This window comes from Urocitellus parryii, chromosome 7 (genome assembly GCF_045843805.1).
Source record: "Urocitellus parryii isolate mUroPar1 chromosome 7, mUroPar1.hap1, whole genome shotgun sequence".
NCBI classification, from domain to species: Eukaryota; Metazoa; Chordata; class Mammalia; order Rodentia; family Sciuridae; genus Urocitellus; species Urocitellus parryii.
Genome location: NC_135537.1, coordinates 165,369,134 through 165,388,016, shown reverse-complemented (window position 1 = coordinate 165,388,016; position 18,883 = coordinate 165,369,134). Strand labels below are relative to the sequence as shown.

Genomic DNA, 18,883 nt, shown 5'->3' with positions numbered 1-18,883 from the left:
TCAACCAGGGCTGGGGCCCAGCACCCCCTGGTGGTGTGCAGCAGTCTCTACCCTTCAAAGGCAGTGTCTGGGACCCATTGACTATCCTTGTTTTGTGAAGTGGAAAACCCAGGCTAGAGGAGGGTGCAGGCTTGCTGAGGTGGAAGGACCTCCATATTTGCCTTGTAAAATGTAGGTTATCTGATTAGGCATCATTGTTTTTGTCACCAGGAATCAGAATTGAGAAGAGCCAGTCAGAACACTGATGGTTACTGAGCTTCTTTTTTTTCCTTCCTATCTTGAGATGATGGGTATGATAAGGCACATTTTACCTAGATGAAAATAGAAGCTCAGAGAGGCTAAAGGAATTTTGCTGCCAGGCTCACCCAGCTAGCCAATGACAAGAGGTCCAGCTGTTCACCTCTAAGTCTACGATGCCAGATCCCTGGGTTTCACCTCCAGTTTTCCCTGGACCTGAACAACTTCTCCCCTCCCCACTCCATCCTGACATTTCTTGGTGACCTGATCTGGGACAGCAGAATCTCAGAATCTCCTACTCAGCCCTCGGTGTGGACTCAGCCAGTACTTGTCCTTGGCTTGAGCTGGGGAGGGGTCCAGAGTTGACAAAAGGACACTGAGCAGGAGAAAGACCCAGTGGGGGATAGGCATCAAAGGCAGAAACTGAGACCTAGGCAGCAAGGAGATCTTGAGCAAGTGTCTTCACCTCTGTGGGTCCCTCCATTTCTCAGACAAAGCAGGACATGATAGCAATACTCAGACAGATCCAGTTAGAAAACAGGTCAAATTTTGGAGATGGATTTTTTTTTCAAACTTTGCTTCTCCTCAGACTTTCTGTGGGGTTTGGGGCCAATTACTTAATATCTTGGAGCAGATTTCAGTTTCTGAGTCTGTAATATAGATTGTTGTAGGGAGTCAGTTTGGTGACCGAGCTGGGAGCACTTTGGACATTTTGAGACTTTCTAAGTGAGGCTGATTATTAGCACTGCCCTGGGGTGAAACTCTGGGATGGGAGAGGAGATGGGGCTCCAGAAACTGACACCCCACCCCTCATTTCACATCAGTTCTCATTCTGCAGACTATTTGGAGAAACCAAATGGGTTTTCTCCATATCTGGGTCCCCACTCCTGTCCACATTACCTGAGGAGCCCAGGTTCCTTCCCTGTTCTCACCTCATTCTGGCTGCACACTGGAAAGGAGGCCTGAGTTTCCCTCCTTCTTCCCTGGAATCTGGAGCCATGGCCTCAACCTTGCACCCTGAGGGAAGCTGTTTGATCACTTGGATTCACCTTGGGGAGGCTGCAAGGGGTGTTCCAAGACCTGGGACCATAATCTTTCAGTTGCCCAAGACTCCCAACCTTGTCTTGCCTGAGTCAAGCCTCCTGTGAGACCCAAAAGGAAGGGGACATCGGGAATGGGGGCCCCCAGGAGACATCCATCATGACCCAGTTTCATCTGTTATGCTGCTCATCTGGCTCGCAGAATGCTGCCCTGGCCCCCTCCTGTCCCTGGCTCCCTGCTGGCGTTGCAGGTACCAGGGAGACAGTGAGAGGAGGGGGTGAGGGCTGGGGAGTGAGACTGAAAAGAGGCGGGGACTCTGGGGGGCTGAGGACTATAAAGGGGCACAGCTGAGAGCAGGGGGACCCATCCAGCTTGAGGCAGGTGACTGCTTCCATTTAAGGCCCCTTGCTCAGGACTCAGGGTAAGTGGGCTCAGTCTGGCCTGGGCTCTGGGAGGCTCCTTGGGTCTCTGGTCTTGGGAAGGAGTTGGTGCTTTCTAGGTGAGGGGCCTTGAGAGACCTAAGGTACTCCTTGGTGTGCTCTGCATCCGGATAAACCAGCAGAGGAAGGTTAGACCCAAAGGCTGTTGATTTCTGTCCTTTGCCTCACAAGTTCATTTCATGTCCCCTTGACTTGTGTGTAAGTTGGAGTCTACTTTCCATAAGCAACTCCCCTTGAGTTCCTATCCCATTTATGCATCCTTAGAGCCACCAGGCTCTGTATATCATGTGTGTCCCCTCTACCCCATTTACCCTCATATCCCCGGGACCTTGTCTGCTAAATTTTTTTCCTTTGTTAAGGCCTCTGAGCTCTAGCTACCAAGTTACTCACAGCTGGGGGGGAGCAAGAGTCTTTGCTGTCCAGGGCAGTGTCTAGAAAGAGGTCAGTGGTAGGTGCTGGTGACCCATTGTTCTGTCCCTTGTCTCCAAGATTTGCTTTAAGGAATGGGTGATGGCTGGGCAGGCAGGCCCTTCTTCCCATGCATAGCCAGGTCTGCACACTGGCTTCCGTTCTGCCTCCATCTCCCTGACCCTTGCTCTGCAGATGGCTGCTGCACACCGCTGCCTCTCCCTGCTGCTCCTGTCCACCTGTGTGGCTCTGTTGCTGCGGCCGCTGCTGGGTGCCTGGGGAGCGCCACTGGAGCCAGTGTACCCCGGGGACAATGCTACGCCAGAGCAGATGGCCCAGTATGCGGCTGAGCTCCGCAGATATATCAACATGCTGACCAGGCCTAGGTGTGTACTAGAGAAAGGGAGAGAGATCCTGGAGCTCAGGGCGCTGGCCACAGCCCTATCCCCATTCCCACCGCTGTCCCCAGCCCTATCCCCATTCCCACCCCTGTCCCCAGCCCCCTCCATGCCTGCGCTTGGGAAATAGCATCTCTATAGAGCAGGCTTGAGCCATGTCCAGGGTAGGGTGGTGCCTGAGGGGACGTCTGAGGCAGGTGAGCTGGCACCTGGCATGGAGCTTGCCCCAGCTGCCCCTTCCCTCCCAGGTATGGAAAAAGAGATAAGGAGGACACCCTGGACTTCTTGGAATGGGACTCCCCCCACGCAGCTGCCTCCAGGTAGGTTTTGATTCCCTGCCCATCTGCCCAGCTCTCTGGGATAAGTGGAAATGGGGTGAAAAGGGGCAGCTGAGGGTGATGGTGGGGAAGACGGGGCCCAGAGCAGTCCTCCTGAGGGCACAAGGACTGGCCCCACACCACCAGTTCTGCCCTCTCTTCACAGGGAGCTGAGCCCGATGGACTTGTAATGCCACCTCCCACCTTCTACAGTTCCACGGGCAGTGCCCACCCAGCTCTCCCCTGCACCCTTGGCTCTGGCCACAGATGGCTCCCTGCTCCTACATAGGCTCAATAAAGCAAGTCAATGTCATAGCTTCTTTCTGTGTCTCTGTGGGGCCCTGATGGGGGCAGGGGACATGTGGAGAGCGGGGAGAAGGGGGGGAAGGGGCTGTTGTAATGTCCAGACCCACTCAGCTCATCTGCTTCACTTCACAGAGGGAAAAATTGTGGCCCAGAGGGAGGCAGGGACTCCCCTAAGGACAGTGGCCGTCTTTTTTTAATTTTTAGTTTTTTGTACCAGGGATTGAACCCAGGTGCATTTAACCACGGAGCCACAACCCCAGCCCCTTTTCTTTCTTTCTTTCTTTTTTTTTTTTTAGTTTTAGGTGGACACAATGTCTTTATTTTACTTTACGTGGTGCTGAGGATGGAACCCAGTGCCTCACGCATACTAGGCGAGCGCTCTGCCACTGGGCCACAACCCCAGCTCCCCTTTTCTTTTTTTAATATATATTTTTATTTAGAGACACGGCCTCACTGAGTTGCTTAGGGCTTCACTGAGTGGCTGAGGCTGGCTTTGAACTCTCCATCCTCCTGTCTTAGCCTCCCAAGCTGCTGGGATTAGGCATGTGACATTGCACCCGGCTGAAGTGGCGGTCTTGAGTGTGAATCTTCCCATTGCCACACCTCTAGACCTTCCTGATCATCAGCCTGACTGAGAGCTAGCCCTGCTTCCCAAAATGTCCCCCCACAGTGTTTTCCTATGATTGTGACGTAGGTGAAGCACTCATACTAAAGAGTCCTGGGGCCAGGGGCAACAGCCCAGAGAAATGGTGCAGTGTTATGACAGTCGCCAATTGTGTTGAGTGGTCTCACATCTGCTCTCTGGAAATATGAGGGAAATGGGCTGTCCTGAAAGGTTGTGAACTCCCAGGCACCCAGAGGTATTTAAGCTGTCGCAGGAAGGGAGACTGCAGGAGGGATGTGGCCTCCCAGGGAGGAGGCTGCATTAGTCAAGGATGCTAGTACCTCCATGAGTCCAATCTGGATTCTAAACTCCAGGCCTGGGGCAGAGGTGGGGTGGGGACCTAGCTCCTATGGCAGGAGTTTCAGTAGTCCCCAGTGGCCTGTCCCTTGCCCTTCTCAATCACCTTGAATAGGTGGGGATGGGTGAGGTGTGTGTGTGTGTGTGTGTGTGTGTAAAAACGGGAGTGAACAAGCTTGTCCCTTTCCTGGGAGCTCCTGTGGATAAGGGACAGTCATGGAGATTGGGGAAGAGTGAGAGACAGAACTTTTCTGGTTCCCAGAATAGCTTCTCCTGCTTCCTCCACATGCTCAGTCTGAAGGGTGGGAGCCTATGGGTTTGGTGGATGAGTGGTGCTCTTTCCTTGGCTTAGCACCTTGCACTGATCCTGTGGCCATGACATAATTGTGTTTCTGTCTAGTTGCATAAGTGACCTAGATGTGGAACTGAGCCCTAAAAGGCAAAGAGCTTCTACAGGATGCAGCTGCTGGGCAAAGGCTTGGCCCAGGCTGATTCTTACATCCAAGGGGTGTTTGGATGGAGGATGCTGTAGGAGAAGACCTCAGTGCAGGGTCTCGCCCCCCCTCTCTGGAGCCACCTACCTTCCACCAACCTGCCCACAATGCACCTCTGCCAGGAGGGATGTGGCCTCCCAGGGAGGAGGATGAAGAAGTCTGAAGTTCCAGTATTTTCTCTCAGCTAAGGTTCTGAGTGGGGAGATGTGTACACATTTCCTAGAGGCAGGAATTAGGACTCTGTTTGAGACATACCTGGGTGTGACAGGTGGATTGGTGGGAGGGGCCTCTGCCCTTGCCCAGACCTTTCTGATGGACACAGCCCACAGACCCAAGACAAGTGGGCCATTCTCACATCCAGATCTCAGGGACAGGCCCTGGCCAGGCTCCTTTCCTTCCCTGTCCTTCTCACTGCTGGGGCTGAGGGTCCAGGAGGCTGTGCTCTGCTCCCTGAGGATCAAAGGCATCTATGCTTGTTCTTGTGCCAACACTGTCACCCAGGTTGCCATTCTAAGCTGTCCAGTTCTGGGCAAAAACAGTGTTGGGTCTTGCTGAAGCCCCTGCTTCCTTCCAGGGCTCTCCCTGGGTTTCACCCTGGCAGCGGTGCATTGTGGGCAGGTTGGTGGAAGGTAGGTGGCTTCAGAGAGGGGGCGAGACCCTGAACTGAGGTCTTCTACAGCAGGAACCCCAGTGACCTGGTTTCCCTTTGAAGGTCCTCCCTGCCAGTGCCCAGAGAAGTCACCGAGGAAATACAGATTGTATTTTTTTATTGCTCTCGCTGAGGAGTTGAGGCCCCTCTCATAATGTAAAGTGGTCGGTGGGCGGTGGGCGGTGACATCTGAGCCAGGTGCCTGGAGGTCAAGGCCCATCCTGGAGAAGGAAGTCCCCTGGGCCCTGCTATCTCCCTCCACCCCTGCCCCCAGGAGCTTCCTCTTGCTCTCACCCAAGCTGCCCTTGGTTCCCAGGTCCCCGACGAAGTGCCAGCAGTGCCCCAGCTCCCCTACCTGGGGCCTGGGGACGTGATCGGTGGTCCTACTACCAGGGTACTCCGCGGCTGGGACTTCGTAGGGCTAGCTGTAGGGAGTTTCGTGGCGTTCGAAGGGGGAGGTTTCGTGGCTTCTATGAGCTTCTTCAGGTTTTTAAACTTTCCCAAGCTAGGGAACAAATCTTTGCAGAGATCAAGGGGCCGCGATGTGCGTGGGGTGCCAGGTGTCTCCCTCCCACGCCGCGTACCTCCCTCCCGCCTCTTCCTCCCGCCGCTTCCTCTGCCCGCCTACCTGTCGTTGAAGATCTTCCCAACGTACTTGTTGAAATTCGCCAACCAGTTGAACGACCTGGGCTCCGGGAGGTCCTGCGGTGCCTGCTCCTTGCCTAGAGCGCCCTCGGGAGGTAGCAGCAGTGACAGTAGGCACACCAGCACTACTGCGCACGCGCAACGCTGAGCCTGCAGACCCTGCGGACAGCACCCGGCAGTCACGTGATGGCCCGGCGGGGTTTTGCCCAGCGCAAGGACCCGAAGTTACAGATGCCAGGCGGGATGGGAAAATAGGGGTGCGGGGGCACCCAGACCAAGGGGTGTGTCTGCCTCTGGGACATACACAGGTGTATGTGCGCTTTAAGGGACACCCGGTTGCCCAGGGTGAAAGGTGCACATCTGGACGTGAACAATGATGCACACGAAACACCGAGATCAAAATGCACAGGGAGACCCGACCTGAGATGGACACGTGGCGTAGAGCCATCGGTCCCTCCCTCGCCTCACTGACCTTTCTAGCAGACTCCTTGTTCACCCCCCCTCCAGCCTCCCCTGCTTCCTTGCTGTTCCTCAAAAACACGGGACAGAACTGCTGCCTGCCTGATGCCTCTTCAACCAGACAGACATGGGCAGGGCCAATTCCGTTGCCTCCTTCAAGCATCAGCTCAAAATTCACCTTCTGAATGGGTTCCACGCTGACATCCCTATTTATAATTGCAACCCAGCTCCTCTTCTCGCTCTGCTTTTCCCTACTAACTATACTCTGTTTGTTATATTTATTGACTGAGTTCCTTCCCAGCCACACCTTCTGCCTCAATGTTAAATGCCTTGATAGCTGGCCTTTTACCTGTTTTATCTTATTGATGTAGCTCAGGCACATAGAACAGGGCCTGACACTTAGTAGGTGCTCAGTATTGCATGTTAAATGATTATCAGTCCCATACAGCAATGCCAGCCTGGGAATTCTGCCCCCTACAACCCCACCATGCCTAGAAAATTCTGCATCTATAACACAAAAGCGCATATACAAATTCAGACTGTGATGCCCATAAATATGATACACACCTACAGAGTCCCTGAGCCTTTCAATGCTCAACCAGGAACTCTTCTCATCCCCACCACCCCAAGCAGGGACAGGAAGCCCTAGCAGCTGTCTTAGTAGCCAGAATGGCTTTCCTCCATCATGCCCTTAGGGGGTCTGGGGAGGGGCCTTTGGTTTTAGTTTCCAGCCCCAATCTCCTGGAGGATACAGTTGACAGGGACCCAGACTTGGCCACCAGACATTACCATGATGCTGGGAAGGTGCAGCGACACAGCAAAGGGTCTCTGACCAGGACCTATGAGGCTCTTTATAGTCCTTTGGATCCATGACCCCATCCTTCTCAGGCTCCACCTCTGGTTTCGCCTCCTGCTCCAGTGTCATGACCTGGGAATTGGGAACAGAGAGAGGGTGGGGGTGGAAGCACATGGGCTGCTAGCTGTCCTGACCAGGGCACAGTCCCTGCCAGGGACCCAAAAGGGTGGGTGGCAGAGGCGAGGAGGCACTAAGGAGTAGGGTAGCTTTTTGTTCCAAGATCACAGATCCTAGGGAGGAACTGTCTCTGGGTTGCGGGTGGGGTGATTGTCATTTTCCCAGAGGCTATTGGGGTTGGAAGGGAGCTGTGCTGTGAAATGAGACACCCTTCCCATCCCAAGGGACTCCTTTCCCTGCAGGCCCCCATGTGGGACCCTAGAACCCCTTGCTCCTTCTGACATGGCCAGTACTGGGGGCAGGGAGTTGCAGTGTCCACCTGGGAGGTGGCAGCCCCACTGCCCAGTCTGGTGATTTTCTCAGCCTGCTCAGCCACATTGGAACCTCTGCTGGTGACCTGCTGAGGCTTTTGGAGGGTGGGGGATCTTGGCTGCTTCAATGATGAACCAAGGCTTTAGGGTACTCAAGCCACAGAGCCCTAGCTCTGTGGCCTGGAATGCTCCCTGTCTTTTTTTTGAGAGAGAGAATTTTTAAATATTTATTTATTTATTTTTTAGTTTTCGGTGACCACAACATCTTTATTTTATTTTTATGTGGTGCTGAGGATCGAACCCAGCACCCCACGCATGCCAGGCGAGCCCGCTACCACCTGAGCCACATCCCCAGCCCTGCTCCCTGCCTTTTTAAAAACATTTTTTTAGTTGTCAATGGACTTTAAAATTTTATTTATTTATTTATATGTGGTGCTGAGAATCGAACCCAAAGCCTCAAATATGCTAGTAAGCCCTCTACCACTGAGCCACAACCCCAGCCCTGGAATATCCCTTTTATCTGCATAATATCGTGGCTTTTCTGAGGCAAGTTTGTGAAACATGGGTTGGTTTGTTTGTGTGTAGTGCTGGATTGAACCCAGGGGTCTGTGCATGTGAGGAAAGTACTCTACCAACTGAGCTATATCCCCAGCCCATGGGTTGACTTTTAGGGGCACAGTAGGAAGATCAGGGTCTTTTGGGTGGGAATCCCAACTTCATCATTTCCTGACTGTGTGACTTTGATCAGGGGATATTATCTCCCCTGAACCTACATGTTCTCATCAGTGAAATGCAGCCAATTATACCTATAGCATGTGACTGATTTAACTACCAGCTCTGATGATGTAACTCAGTCCCTGGACAGCTCCTGACATGAAATAGGTTTTTTGTTTGTTTGTTTGTTTTAGTACTGGAGATTGAACCCAGCAGCACTTATCCACTGAACCAAATCCCCCGCCGTTTTATTTTTTATTTAGAGACTGGGTCTTACTAAATTGCTTAGGACCTTGCTAAGTTGCTGAGGCTGGCTTTGAATTTGTGATTCTCCTGCCTCAGTCTTCCAAACTGCTGGGATTACAAATGTGCGCCACTGTACCTGACTTAATAGGTGATTAACATGTGTGAGCCCCTTTATTCCTGGATTCAAACTTCCCCCTCCCCATTCACACTTCTCACACCTTCATCCTCTTATTAAAATCTGTTCTCAGGGATTTATGGGATCTCTCAGTAACCCACTGAGACCAGAACTGCATTTTCCTAAGGAGTCAAGAATCTCCAGAAAAAGAAATGAGATCCTCATAATGAAATTCCTCAGTACAGGGTGGAGGGAGTCAGTGTATCCTACATACAACAAATAGTCAATTAGTCACAAACCCAGTGTGGAAATCTGCCCCCATCCCCACTACCACTCATTACAGAACTGTCAAATTCTGGGTGGGTTGGAGGGGGTGCTCAGCTACTCTCATTCCTGGCCCCCACAAAAGAGAAAATGCTCAATGGGCTGAGCAGGTTGGGGGAAGAGGCTCAAGGGACAGACACTCAATATCATTAATAACAATAGCTATATGAGCCAGGTGTGGTGGTGCATGCCTGTAATCCCAGGAAGCTGCAGCAGGAGGATTACAAGTTTGAGGCTGGACTCAGCAACTTAGTGAGACACTGTCTCAAAATAAAAAAAAATAAAAAGAGCTGGGTATGTAGTTCAGTGGTAGAGTGCTTCTCTACCACAATTCGATCCCCAATACCAGGGGTGTGATGGGGTGTGGACTATGAATACACAGCTATTTGCTAGTAACTGATACTCATTGTAGTTGCTCAGTGCCAGGCCTGGCATTCTGGCAAAACATTCTGTTGCATTATCTCTAGTGTCATTTAAATGACACTTGTAGGCATTATTATCATTTTTTCCACTGAAAGATTTTTTTTCTATTGAAAGGTTTAGAGAAGCTAGTTTCTTATCCAAGGTCAGTGGATTCCAACTTTGCATGCTTATACATCCCTGGACAAGTCACTTTCCTTTCCTGAGCACAGTGTCCTTAACTGTGGGAGAACCTACAGCTAGATCAGAAGTTACTGGGAGAAGCTCAAGGGATATCCCTCAAGGTTTGGATGCTGCCCAAGACATGGGAAATCATGGAGCCCCTAAGTCTCCCTTGCAAAATGCTCCAGGACCTTCAGGAAAATCCCCTCATTTACCTCAGTTGGTTTGAGGTGGATTTTACCCAACCAAACCAAAGTGTATAAACAAGTGTCCACTAGTAACCCTCCCATGACTTCCAGGATGAGGTTCAAACATCTTAGTATGTCATTTAAGGTCCTTCACAATGTGACCTCAGCCTACTTTTAAAAATCAACTTTTTTAAGAGAATAATCTACACACAACAATGCCCCCCCTCATTTTAGCATACAGTTGGATGAGTTTTGACAAATACATAACCACCCATGCAATGAAGACCCAGAACATGTCGGTCACCCCAAGAGGCTGCCTTATGCCCCAGGCAACCACTCATCTGATCTCTCTAAGACCAGTTTTGTCTGTTCTAGAACTTCATATAAACCAAGCCAAAGGGTGTATTCTTTTTTTTTTTAACTTGGCATAATGTTTTTGAGATTTGCCCCCTATTATTAGGCATAGCAGCCATCTGTTCCTTTTTACTGCTGAGGAGAGCCCTTTCCTGTGAGGAGGCTCCACAAGTTGTCATTCTCTGTTTTGCACATTGCACTTCAACCTGTTCTCTTTAGTCATGCCTCCTGCTGTTCTTCCTTCATCTTATATGTCTGATCCTTAACTGGTTTTTTTTTTCCCCTAGGAATTGCACCTGGGGGGCACTCAACCCCTGAGCCACATCCCCAGCCCTTTCTATTTTTATTTTTTTTTAATTTATTTTTTAGTTGTAGTTGGACCCAATACCTTTATTTCATTTATTTATTTTTATGTGGTGCTGAGGATTGAACCCAGGGCCCCACCCATGCTAGGCAAGGGCTCTACCGCTGAGCCCCAACCCCAGCTCCCTTTTTATATTTTATTTAGAGACAGGTCTCACTAAATTGCTTAGGGCCTTGCTAAATTGCTGAGGCTGGTTTTGAACTCTTGATCCTCCTGCCTCAGCTTTCCGATCTGCTGGGATTACAGATGTGCACCACTGTGCCTGGCCCTTCACTTTTTAGACCCAGTGGCCTCCTGAATAGCCCTGCACCTTTGCATCCCTTTGCCTTCCTTTCTACTTGAAACGACCCTCTATGTCTCTGCCTGGCAAAATCTCACTGGGGGACCAGTTCTGGAAACTGTCTTTTGCAAAGATTCCCCAGCACCTTCTTGTCCTCCCCTTGACATCCCGGAGCTCTTGTTCTGCTCAGGTGTCTGAAATGACACTTCTCAGGGATTCGGATAGTGTATATACATGTTTGGCTTCTGTGCCAAACTGAACTCCTGGAGAGGAGAGTGAACAGCATCATATTTATGGTGTCCCACAGACACTGCCCATGACCAGCAATAAAATAACATTTCTGGTGTTTATTGAGCGAGCAAGTCTTGCCTGGAAGTCAAAATAGATACTTCCCTCAGTCTGAGGCCCATCCCAAAGGAGACAGGCCTGGGTTCCATTTTCCATCCCTGGGGTTTCTATGCGACAGACTCAACCCTTTTGTCTCAAGGAGCCTCTTTGATAATTTGGGATAGCCCTAGGGAGGCTGGAGGGACTGTTTGGAAGCTGGGCTACTGTGAATTAGTCTCTTGGTGTCTCTACCTGACCCGCTTTGTCCCACTCTCACTCTAAGGCCAAAGACTAAACTTTTGGCTGAATTCTTCCCAAAGTAGGGTGGATGAGCAGGTATTTTAAAAACAGCTCTCATCTTTGCCAAAGGAAGTAGCCTGGAAATTTTAGACTGGGAACCCTCAATCCAAATTCAGGAATCATTTGGTATATCTCTATTCCATGGTATTCAAGAAGCATCTGTCCTCCCGGAGGGAATGGACCCTGCTCCAGGCACTGGGGACACGTTAGTAAATATCACAAAGTCCTCTTTCTGGGAGCTTCAATTTCATGTTCCCTCATTTTTGGTAAAAATTTTATTGAGATATATTTCACATATTATATAATTCACCCAGCTAGGTGAACAATGCACTGGTTTCTAGTACATTCTGAGAGCTGTGCAACCATAATCACTATCAACTGTAGAATATTCTTGTCACTCAAAAGGAAGCCTCATACCCTTTATCAGTCTCATTTCCCCTAGTCCTGGGCAACCAGCAATCTACTTTCTGTCTCTATGGACTTGTCTATTCTGAACCAGCCATATAAATGAAATATACAATATGTGGTGTTGGTGACTTTCTTTTTTTCACTTCACACAATGTTTTCAAGGTCCACCATGTTGCAGTGATGTTATTATGTCATGTTCATCCATATGAACATAGAGCATATGTTACTATGTGACATTCAAAGGGCAGTCCAGCTGGGTACCATGGGGCATGCCTGTAATTCCAGTGACTCCAAAGGCTGAGACCGTAGGATTGAAAGTTCAAGTCCAGCCTCAGCAACTTAGTGAGACCCTGTCTCAAAATTAAAAAAAAATAAAAAGGGTTGGGTATGTAGCTCAGTGGTAAAGCACCTCTGGGTTCAATCCCCAGCACCAAAAGTGGGGGGGGGAGCAGTTCAGAAGATCACCCCTCACCTCTGACACCAACTGCAAGTTCAGGAGTCCCCAAGATTACCCTTGATTTTTATAACTTACTAGAAGGACTCAAAGAACACACAGCAAACTCTTGTACTAATGGTGATGGTTCCTTACAGCTAAAAGATAAAGCTTAAAATCAACCAAAGGAAAAGGCAGGTGTATCAGACTCCAGGAAATTTGCAAACGTGGAGGTTCCAGTTGTCTTCAAGCCATGGAGTTTTGCACAATATGACTTTCTCAGGGGGGGGGGGAGCCAACCTGTTTCCGGTGCATTGCATTATATCATGGACTAACACCGGGGGCTCTTTTCCCAGCCCTCTTCCTCCTTCCAGATGGAGGTTCCACAGAAAGGGATATCAACCTCACACCAGACCCCGGAGAAGTAGGAGAGGGTTCGACATTGATAATAAAGATGCCTATGAAAACCCTTTTTGGTGTGTATGAACATAAACATCTTTCATTATGTGGAAGTTGATCAGCTGTTTTTGATGTCCCTTTGTTAGGGCAGGACAGTCTCTCTCCACTGACTTCTGTTAATGGCATCAGCCTTGCCCCTGCTTTCAGATGCCAGGCCAGGAACAATGAGGAACAGAGACCCTTGGCTCCATATGGCTGGGGCCAATCATCCATCTCAGAGCTTCAGGGATCTTAGTACCAAACAGAAGGCTGCTCTGCAGGGTGGCCCTTTTCTTTTCCCTCGGGTCTGAGGGGCTGGTTTACTTCCCTCACTTCTGAAGGGCAGGCCCTCCATATCCACAGCTGCCTTCTCAGGAAAGAGGCCTGCAGGTCCCCTCTGCAGTGAGCGGCCTGGCAGTCCTCACCTTGCTATGCGCTACCATCACCTGGCACGTTCGTCAGTTTTCCATTACTCTAATGAAAAAGGTTTATTTTGACTTATGGTTCTAGAGGTTCCAGGCCAAAATTGTGCAGGCCCAATTGCTTTGTGCATCTGGCAAGAACAGCACAGCATGGCAGGAACTCAAGGTGTAACAAACCACTTACATCAGGAGCCAGGAAGCAAAGAGCGAGAGAAGCTGAGAATGGGGTCCCACGATGCCCTATGAGGTCCTGCCTCCAATGCCCTAAGGACCTACCACTGGTCCCTACTGTCTGAAGGTTCTACCATCTCCTCATAAGCCTTTTTAATATATGAAACTTTAGGGGACACTCACTTAAACTATAGTGCCTAGGGGACTTTACAAACCACTCTTGTATGGCCCTGTCCCCAGAGATTCTGCACCATATTATTATTAATTGAGCACTTACTTGATGGCAGGCACTGCTTTGGGTATTAGAGTGACAGTGCTCAATAATATTTAGTTGCTCTCCTCTTAGAACCTCACTGTCTAGTGGGGATAGGTATTTATTGAATGGAATTGTTAATATTTCAAGAAATGTCTCCCAAGAGGCCATTGTGGGAAATCCCTGTTGGAAAGAAGATTTTTAATTTTTTTATGAGCAGAGTGGAAAGTTGTTACTTCAGATACACAGATCGATGGAGATGAAGGAGAATTTAGGGAACTAGAACTTATATCCATATGGCAGATGAGAAAACCAAGCCCAAATGACCAATTTCTGTGCTGGAGGAGGTAAATGCTCTCCAAAAGCCAGAAAGATGCCTTTGGGCATCTCTGCTAAGAGCTGCTAAGTTGTCTTTGAGTCCAGCATCTGACGCAGTGAGCGGCCTGGCAAATTATAAAGGATCCAGGGCAAATTAGTAAAAGTATTTCAACCAAATCTAGATAAATTCAAGTTTGATTAAGTTGTGATAGATACCAAGTAAGCACTAGGAAGAAATTGTTTCTAGGGATTCATTTACTTAAACACTTATATAGTCTTAAATTAAGTCAAATTCAAATACTATTTAAATTCAGCTGTTTCTGTGAGTTATTACATTTTTGTACATTGAAGAATAACTGATGGAAGACTTACTCAACTTCCTAAGCCCTTTTCCACCACTTGCTTACTGTGTGATCCTGGGTAAGTCACTTAATTCTTCTGACTCTCAGCTTCTTCATCTATAATGTGAAGCTAAGAGGCTGGGAGTGGTGGCGCATGCCTCTAATCTAAGTAGCTTGGGAGGCAGATGCAGGAGGATTGAGAGTTCAAAGCCAGCCTCAGCAAAGCCCAGGCACTAAGCAACTCAGTGAGACCTTGTCTCTAAATAAAATACAAAATAGGGCTGGGGATGGTGCTCAGTCATTGAGTGCCCCTGAGTTCAATCCCTGGTACCCTCCCCGCCCCCCAAAAAATGAAGCAAAGAACAGAACCCGTAAAGATGCTGAGGCCCAGTATCTACAGTGGAGCCCGAGGCAGGCCACCTGGGGTCAAACCCCAGCTCTACCTACCTGCATGATGCCTCTGGACTTGACCTCCCTGTACTCTGGTTCTTTGGCTGAGTCCTGCTGCCCAGCTTCTGCACATTGCTGGTCTCCTTCAGGTGATGGCCAACACTCCTCTGTCCTGCCTCCTCCCCAAATGCTCTGGCTCATTTCCTCCCAGACCCCGCTTGTTCCCCACACCAGCACTTCAGGGCAGACAGCTGGAAGAGAAGGTGCCAGGGGCCTCAGAGTCCCTGTAGCATGGCAGGTGGCACAAGAGGCCCCCATTCTGCCCCCAGGCCCATTGGAGAGGAGTGTTGTGCAGGGTTGGCCCAGGTGGTTAACCCCCAATGTAGGGAGTGGCAGAAGAGCTTGGTGGGGGGAGGCTAGCACGAAGCAGTTGGTGCCAAGCAGAGCTGGGGCAAAGAGATGTCATGTGGTTGAGGCAGAGCAGGGACAGAGAACCTGCTTTGGGACTGGGGCCTCTCTGCTTTCCTGGGAAGGGGTACAGCTAGGTCATGGCCCAGACTCCCCCACATGGCTCACAAAACTCTTTCAGGTAACCATCCCATGCAGTCTTTCCAGAGCCTTCGAGGTAGATATCATCTTGCCCACATGACAGCAGGAAGAGCCCAGGTCAGGTGAAAGTGGCGAACCCAAGGTCGCCCAGGACCTCCTTGGCCCCTGGCCTTCTCCCTCAGTCTCAGCTATGACCCACTCTGGAAGTGCTGCCAGGGTAATCAGGGAGAAAATCAAGCAGCACTTGGAGTGTGTGTGTGTGTGTGTGTGTGTGTGTGTGTGTGTGAAGCCTTTCTCTAGTCACCAGTTCAAGTGCTAACATGCCTTTGTCTTTTTTTTTTTTTTTTTTTTCTCCAAATAGCAACTCCAGTACCTCGCACAGTCCCGGAGGTGTCTAACCTAGGTTGGTTTGCTGCTTCAGTCCCCTCCCTGCTCCTGCTGTCCAGAGGCTCCCTCCGCCTCCTCACCCTGCACCCCTGCCTGTTCAGGGTCTACAGGGCACTCCAAGGCAAAGATGCATTTGTTGGGGGGTTGTTAGCAGTGAACATTGGGTTATTGGGGTGGGTAACAGGACTCGCCTGTAGTGGCAGGGTCTGTGCTGACACTTATAAGCTCTTCCCCACTTTGGTGGTTGAGTAGCTATTTCCTCCCCTCCCGAGAGTGCCCACATCAAAGCCCTACATACCTCTGTGGAAGCACTGGAGGGAGAAGAGGATAAGAGAAGCTGGTGCCATAGACAGGGCTGGGCGAAGTGCCAGTAAAGGGTGTGTGGGCAGCAGGAAAAGGACATGCTATCTGTATCAGATACCTGGGGCTCCACAAGCCCTGGGGTGGACTCCCCCTTCCCCAAGAGGACCTGAGATCAGTCAGAGCACATCAAATGATCAGAGACAGGGACTATCCGCCTACTACCCAGCTGGCACCTAGCTTGAGGCTGCCCAGACTTACTCCCAGAAAGGAACTGCATTTATGGAGCAACTTCTGTGTGTCTAGTTCTGCATCTGGCGGGTACACAGCATCTGTCTTCCCCCAAGGTGGAGGCTGTTATCCTCATTGTGCAGATGAGGAAACTGAGGCTCAGCAAGGTTATGTAACTAGTCTAAGATACACACAGTTTGAGCCTGGATTTCAACATAGGATTTCAACTTCCTGCTCTGAAAGGGTGGCAGGGAGGGTAAACCTAGGAGGCAGGGTGAAGTGCAGCAAGTCCTGGGCCAGGGGTATGGCAGGGCAAGGAGGGCAGGAGGCTGCTGTAGAGTGAAGTTTGGGGTCTCTGCCCTCTGATAGGCAAACTGATGTGAGTGCAAGGTACCAGATGTGGGTGGTGATGGAGGAGGCTTTAGGCTCTGTCTTGCATACTTGGTCCTCCATGGAGGACTCAGGTTGGTTCTCCTGGAGAGGAGGCAAAGCTACCTGCATGGATGCTGTGTGGAGGGGGACACAGTGTTTCCTTTAGGACAGTAATTTCCAAAGTTGGGGTGCACCTTAGAATGTGCAAGATAATTCTTCAGCATATGGGAAGAAAATATTGCAATTTCTACTTACAGAATAAAAGTAATCTTTTAAAGTTTTTGGGTGTCTGGGAATAGTTTCTACATACATAATAGTTCAATAGCTTGGATACAATGATTTTAAGCAAATATTTATATTTATATAATGTGTATATAGTATCTTATCTATCTTGGCACTGAGGGATTCAAAACAATTCTTGTAAGTTTTTCTGTAGTTGTACATGGACAGCATGCCTGAATTAATTAATTTATTTTTATGCGCTCTGCCACTGAGCTACAGCCCCAACACCTCCCTTCCATTTTTTTTTTTAAAAGCTGAGTTGTATAACCAATAGAAAAGATTTCCAGAATAAGACTCCAGCAAGTTGTAGGGGTAGGAGCAAGGAAACCCTGAGGTGGGTGTAGACAAAGTAGGATAGCCATTGGCGGCCCCTTCTGGTCTTTGCTGGAAGTGCAACATCACTCCACGCAAGGCCAGCTTTGATAGAAATTCACAATCTCCCTTGAATTTTATTTCTCTCTGTGCCTGGATTCCCAAAGCTCTGGGCTGAACACTCACCAGAGGAAAAAATCTTAATTTCCAGGGAATCAGAGACACTGCCTGCACCTTATGACCTCGGAGGTTCGGGAAGAGAAGGAGACAGAGCTAATAGAGGGGGATGATAAACTCTTCCCTGGGGTGGGAAACCCCTAATACCCTGTGTTATATCATAGACCCCTCAAACCTGCTTCCCTTCCCAGCTATTCCATTTCTCACCAGTAGCACCCTCACTGCTTAGAACTGCACCTTTGGGCACCTCTGTTAGAACATTTAACTAAACCACCAGAGGTTTCTTTTGCATCCAGATGAGACCCCTCTCTCCTACCTCCACCCTGAGGAGGTCAGGGCCCTGATCTATGTCAATACCACAGAAACTGGCATCTTGTCTGTGACAAACAGGAACATTCTATTCTGCATCAAGAAATGTTTCTGCCCACTCTGTAACCCCACCAGGCTTTTATGAGAATCAAACAATTGATCAATTTTAAGGTTTGAACAGATAGGAGAGGTTGGTGTTTTGCGGGGCCTTTATTATAAAAAGAGATACTTGTGCACTAAGCGGGGAAGGCAACCTGTATAGATAAAGTAGGGTTCCACCTCCCCAGGTAGAATCTGGAATCTCACCCTTCCTGGGGATCCTGAATGGACAGGAGGTTTGCAGGGGATTGCTGAGGGGTTAATAGTTGCCTGATTGAGAAGTAATTATTTTGGAGGGATTCAAGATTTTTCTCTCCCAACCAAATGTAAATAGCTAAGTGATTCCCAACTATAGGTGGACAGGAGAAAGAGTAATGTTGTATTTGTAATGGGAAAAGACTTCTTTTCCTGAATTCAATCAGGAGGATTTTCTGGCTCAAGAGAAGCAATATTGTCCAGAAAGCCTCTTTGGGCTGACAGAAGCCGGCAATTCCAGTTACTGTCATCTGGGGTTGCTTTCTTCTCCTTCCCCAGTAAATGAGGAAGTGGCTTTCTGTGATCTTTCCCTATATACCCACACCCAAACCTTTATCCAGGGGGCTGAAGGGTCATCTGAGTTTCCTGGATCCACATGACCAGTTCCTTGTTTTCAGGATGGATTTTCAAATTTAATCCACCTCTGAGATTTCCAGAATGTAATCCATTTCTGATTTTAGACATCCACTTAGCAAGTGTGGAGGGATAACCCACCACATATTGCAAAGGGCCGTTGGAGGGAGTGAAAAAGAGACAAAGGCCAGAGAAGTACTGCCTCTGGCTCCCAATGCAGGGACACTGAAGAAGGTTGGTCCTAGGACTGGACTTCACCTCTGGTATTCTGAGGCTGTACATTATCTTTTACTAACAGGTCAGGGTGGAGCCAGAGGCTGAGCTATGATAATGGTGAAGGCCAGCTAATGGATTTAACTTTTTCTTTTCTGTTTGATGCTGAAAGTTGAAACCCCCATCTCACCCATGCTAAGCAATGTGTGCTCTATCACAGAGCTACACTCTGTTTTTGATGCTGGGAATCAAACCCAGGGCCTCATGTATACCAGGCAAGCAGTCTATCATTAAGCAACATTCCCAGTGGCTCCACCCTCTTTTTTTTTTTAATTTTGAGACAAGGTCTCACTAAGTTGGCTAGGTCTCTAAATTGCTGAGGTTGTTCTTGAACTTGCAGTTCTCCTGCCTCAGCCTTACAGTCGCTGGGACTACA

At 49.3% G+C, this 18,883-nt stretch overlaps 1 protein-coding gene across 1 annotated transcript; it reads left to right on the top strand.

The window, feature by feature from the left end:
• Positions 1-2,321: 2,321 nt before the first annotated feature.
• On the top strand, positions 2,322-3,032 carry Ppy (pancreatic polypeptide). The gene is made up of 3 exons (XM_026412428.2): positions 2,322-2,512; positions 2,773-2,844; positions 3,008-3,032. Exons 1-3 carry the CDS (start codon positions 2,322-2,324, stop codon positions 3,030-3,032), a joined length of 288 nt encoding a protein of 95 aa, XP_026268213.1.
• Positions 3,033-18,883: the final 15,851 nt, after the last annotated feature.

Bases quoted from the DNA above. Each gene is read 5' to 3' on its own strand.
- Ppy (XM_026412428.2), top strand. From the start codon at position 2,322: ATGGCTGCTGCACACCGCTGCCTCTCCCTGCTGCTCCTGTCCACCTGT. The intron at 2,513-2,772 runs GTGTGTACTAGA...CTTCCCTCCCAG, and splicing joins AACATGCTGACCAGGCCTAG to GTATGGAAAAAGAGATAAGG. The intron at 2,845-3,007 runs GTAGGTTTTGAT...CTCTCTTCACAG, and splicing joins CCCCACGCAGCTGCCTCCAG to GGAGCTGAGCCCGATGGACT.